A 6,158-nucleotide genomic window follows, 5' to 3' on the forward strand; every position below is an offset into this window, starting at 1 on the left:
TACAATGACGACATGTTCAAGAACTAACACGACTGTTTGAATCAGAATTTGAAGGTCAAAAAACATTTTTATATAAAAGCTTCTGAACTGCCAATCTGTTTAAGGACAGTAACTTATGAATAAGAAAAATGACAAGGCAACAACAGCAGACACACAAAACCAAACATACTGTCGCACTGTGGAAATTCATCTTGTGGTGACATAATGGATTAATAAAAGCATCATCTGTTCTGTATTTTTGTTATGAATGAGTTACTCCTAAGAATTCTCTTAAAATATTTAATTATATAAAAATAAAGAGATAAAAATGACAGAAAATAACAGCCTATGACAGCCTCTCAATATCCATTATTTAAGTGGGCGGGGTCAAGAAAATTCGAACACACTCTTTAAAATGACTACGCTCGCTTGTATTTGAGTCATTATAAAGGGTGTGTTTTATTTATTTGTTATTTGTCTTCGTTACAATCTTTAAATTGCATGTGTGTATAACCATTTAATATATAAATTTGAAAAACATTTAAAGTATAAATAATAATCAGTGGTTGCCAATATTGATGGAATCGTTATGACTGATCAAGCTCCTGCTTAGCTCTACCAGCGCTCTATCAGTGTGTGAGATTTATCTCTGACCCGTAGTATCTTTTCCTGCCTCTGAACAGAAAAGGTGCAGATAGGTCGAACAGAGACAGGTGACCTCCTGATGCCCTTACGGGGATGATGTTCTGGTAGCTGGCCATGAGCTGGCACATTTCCTCCAGTGTTGAACCTGTAAGATACCAAGATATCGGAGTTTTTGTGGATTTGATGATGGAAGGATTCCTAGACCACAGTCTTGATATTTCATTTGATATGTTTTTAGCTTTTATGCTTTCTAATAATTGCGGATTGTTACCCATGAGCAAGATGACATCCTTGGTTTTGCCCTCAAACATAAGCTGAGTGAGCAGGTAAACAGTTAGAGCTCGGTTTGAGGGACCTGGGGCGTGTCTTGGGAGGCTGACCTGTCCAGAGAGCACCCATGGTGGGGGACTGCAGGGTCCACAGTCCTTTGATGCCTCAGAGAAGATACTTTCCAACAGCTCATCATCTGGGACATCCTGCCTGAGATCATCATCATTTTAAACTTTTATATCAACACCATCTGAGATCAAATCAAAATCTACTAGTGCTGTCAGCGATAATCTTGTTAAAATGATGAATGAACGCCATAACTGCATTAACGCGGAAAATCTCTGATAACGAGTTACCGCGGATCGCCCGTGCGTGGGGCTGGACGGCGTCAAAGCGTTAGCGCGGTTAGCTCATTAATGTGTTAGCGCCATCCAGCGGGGCGATCTGCGGTAACTCGTTAACGGAGATTTGCAGTTATGGCATTAACGTCATTTTAATGAGATTAACACTGACAGCACTAAAATCTACACATTACCACATGAAGCAACAACACAGCGTATGTGCCTACATTGATTTACACTTGCTGCAGTAAAGCTTGAGCGCCTCATGCAGTCTGTGGGGTTCATAGGCCTTCAGCTGGGCCCTGACATGGTGAACTCGACCCAGGCCACTCCGCTTAACTTCAGATAGTGTCACCTTCTGCATGTCATGGCTACAGCTTCTCTCTGAACACAAAAACCAACCCACAGAGGAAAAATGTTCATCATTAAACACTTGGTAGTAAATAGTAAATAGAATGGATAACAATTATTAAAATGGTAAATAAATATAAAACCACATTAGAAATGATACACAGATGTCATTTTTTAAAATAAATTAAGGATTTACTTTAAAAAAAGTCGTTTTTATTTAGACAGGATTGGTCCTAATTTACTGCTTTATATTCATTATAATACATTACCTGCACTTCCAAATCAAACCAATTAGCAATTACCAATGCAGTGCCGAATTTCATACCTGTACTGCAATCCAGTGTTTCACCATCTACAACACAGAACAAATCGAAGCATCAAAGACGGAACGAAACACAAGAAGGCAAATAAATAAGCATTAAGTTGGACAGGCATAAATTTAGCACACAACAGCAAGCTCGCTATCCTGAATTAAACATCTCCTTGGTACTGAACAACAGTTTGTAAAGCAATATCTGAAGAACTACATAGAAGTAAATTCAACACTACAGTTTTAGTTATAAATTTCTTTAGCTGTTCAGTACAGATAAAAGGTAAACACTATACAAGCATTACACAAACAGAAGCTTTCAAAGGACAAAAGTAAATTAATTTGGGTTTTAAAACTAAACTAACTGTACTTTATAAAAAAAAAAAAACTACCACTGTTACTATGTCATGAATTCAATTATTATTCCTATTTTCCTGTAATGTTTCGAAGTCTGTTAAGGTAAAACATGAAGTTCAAATACAGAATATTTGTTTTTCGCAATCACAATAAAAACAAAACTATGATATCTTCCATCTTTTTTAACAAAGGTATAAACAAAATTGTGGATTTGGAATTTACAGTTTTTGGAATGTTATACACATAATATTACTGCATGAGCGATTATATAAGTGTCCTGTAAAATCAGACTTGTTTGAAATCTATTTAAGTTTAATCAGTAGGAGCAGCAGTGACCATAGTTAGTACGGAAGTGCGAAATCTAGAGCTCATTCGTACCAAGAGACTCTGGTGGAGTTCTCCAGACCTCCAAGAGATCTGAGTCATTGAGTTCAGAGAGTGCTTCTTCATCATTTTCTTGGAAAGCTTCAATAACTCTATAGACAGAAATAAAAAGAAAAGAAATGTATTTAGTGATGCAATCAAAAACAAAGATGACAAAAAAATACTACACACTTAGCAAATAAAACCAGGAACATGAATCAAATACTACAATAAAATTATAGTTTACAGACAAAAACAAGAGCATCCATAATACAGGGTTGATTCTTAACCAAGATCAAGTCTTGGTGGCGATAATACTCCGTTATGGACAGCTGTGTACACCATGGAGTAGGCTTCCCTAAAACGTTTTTTTCAAGACACTTTTTCTCAAAAAAAGTGTCTAAAGTAGATCTTACTTACTCAACTGGTATAGTTACTAGTAAAACAGTGTGGGAGCACAGTTGTGTGTTACTGATAAATGCATTTTTCTTTATATTGTCCAGTGCTGCTGTGACAAAAGGACCCCACTCACACAGACTTGTAATGCACGTAAATGTTTGTTTACAAAAGCTTTACAATTTCAGTTCATACAGCTTGCAAGCTGTCTCTTCCTGCTTCGCTCCCCACAATGCTCTCACGCCATGTCCAGGCAAACTACCCAAACAGTCACAATAAGATGATGGAGGTCAGTTTTAGTCAGTCATCACCTGACACCACACCCTGAACCCACTGCTCCACCCCTCTGCTGCAGCCGAGGAACAAACCACATTTTTCTCTCATCTCTCACCGTACCTCTTCAGCTCCTGCACGTCAGGGCTGTTATCAGGAAGAATCCCGATCCCTCTGCCATATGACGTCCCTCCGTGCAGATGAAAAGCCAGGTGATCTACCTGTAATTGGCTTCTGGTAAGACCAGGCACTGTACTGGATCCTGCAATTGCTCGCAGGTTGTAGATCCTCAGGAAGACTCCAGGCTGATGGGACCCCCCCACCCCCCAAAAAAAATAGTCAGAAAAGACAAAACTTTTAGTATTGAAATGCTATAAAAACAAAAAAACAAACAAACACCAAACAAAACATGTTTTCAACTAGTAACCTGCAAGAGAGATGAAGACATCAGCACAAAAATGCCAAGTCAATTGTGAAGTTTGTTGTAAATGTATTGTGGCTTCAGTGTTTCACAAAAACATTTGGCAAGACAAAAGACAAACAACAGATGATGTAACTATTTGCAGTCTGAGCAACAACAAACATTCTCCCACTCTCTCACTGGTGCCATGCAAGTCACCATCTGTAACAACTCGGGGTTCGGTGCGACTTCAGTGACGCCGACATGTGGAACATTAATCACAGGAAGAAAATAGTTATAGAGCCTCGTCTAACTCTGAGAGCTGTCGTCCCAGCAGCGTAACAACACCTGGATGCTTTGTGTTGTTTTTGAAAAACTTCAACGTCCTTCAAAACTTTAATACCGTGTACACAAGGAATGTTAATAATATGAATACAAAGTGCACACATGTCAGTGTTCATATAGTCGAATCCTGCATACATCCCAAATGTAATAATCTGGGTCAGATAATAGATTCAAACTGAGGACCTTATTGCCTTGAGGCATCAGTGCTAACCACAGCACGACCATAATGCCCTATCCTGAAATTCTTCCACATTTTTTTCCAGATTGGTGAATCTGTGGCCATTTTACTTCTGAAAAAGCACTTTTCTGTCTTTCTAAGACACTGTTGTTTATATCCAAACGTGTTTATTGACCCGTTGTCAATTAAGCTACTTAGCTGCAAAATGTTCCTCCAGCTATATTTTTTTTAATACTAGTTACTTATCAGCAGATGGCAATGTTGCACCAAACCTACAGTCAGTGGTGGTGACAGTGATTCAGAGACTGGTCATTGAATTTGTGGGGTTTGTCATTTTGTTTTTTCTCCTCTCTCAGCTGTGATGATCCTGTAGCCAAAAGCAATCAAAAAACACTTCAGTAATCAAGTGTCCGAGCGACTCACTGACGCTTGGAGAGCTAGACACATACATATGGCCAAAGGCTAATTAAAGTCCTGAATCCTTGACACCAACACAAAGATCTGGTTATGGCTTGGACCCAGTTGTTCTTAGACATGTGAGTGTGACAACTAATCACTACGAAGTTGTTCTAAGCTTTGATTAAGAATTTAAGAATTGCAATGAGAACGGCTTCTTCTGGGATGACAACATATATGGATGTCTTACAATCTTTCTTTAATGTTTTCATTCTATTTTAATTCTCCTTATTATATTATCCCTCTGTTCAGCACTTTGGCCGACACTTGATGTCTTTTAAATGTGCTATATAAATAAAGATGACTTGAGTTGACTTGACAATGCAAAGCATTGCAATGTGCAGGATAATGCACCAGCTACCGCAGGCACTGTAGCCACAAAGCTATGAAGATAATGTAAACCTAATTCATTACACTGTAAATAAAAATTTAGTAACAATTAATCAATACTAATGACGAATAAGCAAAAATTCCCCGAAGACCTATGATGTAAACAAACAGGAAGTAAAAGCAAGAAACATTTAGGAAAATGTGTAGGAAAGTGTAGAACAACAAAAAACAAGATGATACAAATATGAAAGATATGAAAGCCACAGACTACGAAAATGAATGGCTAAACAGACAATTATGACAATGGGTGGGAGTAGGAAACTTGTACTTAAGGTTAGAGTTCCTTTCATTCTCCATCACTCTCTCCCCCCACCTTCCTGTCGCCCTTCTCCATTGTCCAAGCAAATGAAAACTTAAAAAATGTATTAAATAATTAACAAATAAGTAAATGAATAGCAATAATGTAACAATATGATTTCCTGCATAGTTCAGTAACCTCATTTTGCAGCTCACAGTTATAAGCATAAAAAACACTGGCCGCCAGTGCTACCTCTCAACCTTCCTGTAGATGCACCTGTTGGTATCAATTAGAAAAACCTAGGTGACATCTTACTCAAATTACTGTGTTCACAAGATTTTCAGAAAACTTAACGTCACTGAGATTTTTAGTAGATGCACCTATGATACTTATTTGAAAATCCTAGGTGACTTCCTTCTTGAGTTATCACATTCACAAGGTTTTCAAAAATGAAAACTATAGCAAAAAAGCAAAAAAAAAAGAAAATTCCAATTTTGAAAACACAACTTTCTTTTTTTTTTATAAAGCTCTGACTTGTATTATGAGTATGAGTCTGTGGTCTGGGAGAGAGTCCTGTAACTCAATGTTGGGCAATTAATTATATAGTTACTTCTTCAAAAAAGTAACTGAATTATGCAAACAACAAGTTTTTTTTTGCAGCTGTTTACCTAAAAATGCAGCCAATGCATTTTTTATAAAATAAACAACAGGAGATGTGTCACTCCTGTAACATCTGTAACACCCAGTAGTCGCCTCGTTGTTCTGACACACACAACAAATCTATTGACTACACTACACACCAACTACACTGAAAAAAAGGCCATGTTGGATTTACTTGATTTAGGGCTGCTCGATTATGGCAAAAA

The 6,158-nt window shown here is 37.6% G+C and overlaps 1 protein-coding gene across 1 annotated transcript in view; it reads right to left on the reverse strand.

The window, feature by feature from the left end:
- pot1 (protection of telomeres 1 homolog) overlaps window positions 1–6,158 on the reverse strand; it is a 58,561-nt gene that overhangs the window by 2,404 nt on the left and 49,999 nt on the right. The window contains exons 10-15 of the mRNA XM_005747622.2: window positions 3,409–3,590; window positions 2,632–2,729; window positions 1,912–1,938; window positions 1,463–1,619; window positions 896–1,104; window positions 623–769 (exon numbers count right to left, since the gene is read on the reverse strand). Of these exons, the coding sequence (XP_005747679.2) occupies window positions 623–769; window positions 896–1,104; window positions 1,463–1,619; window positions 1,912–1,938; window positions 2,632–2,729; window positions 3,409–3,590 (820 nt within the window). The remainder of the gene's footprint in view (window positions 1–622; window positions 770–895; window positions 1,105–1,462; window positions 1,620–1,911; window positions 1,939–2,631; window positions 2,730–3,408; window positions 3,591–6,158) is intronic.

Source organism: Pundamilia nyererei, unplaced genomic scaffold, assembly GCF_000239375.1.
Source record: "Pundamilia nyererei isolate P.nyererei 1_Seehausen unplaced genomic scaffold, PunNye1.0 scaffold00201, whole genome shotgun sequence".
In the NCBI taxonomy this organism is placed as follows: Eukaryota; Metazoa; Chordata; class Actinopteri; order Cichliformes; family Cichlidae; genus Pundamilia; species Pundamilia nyererei.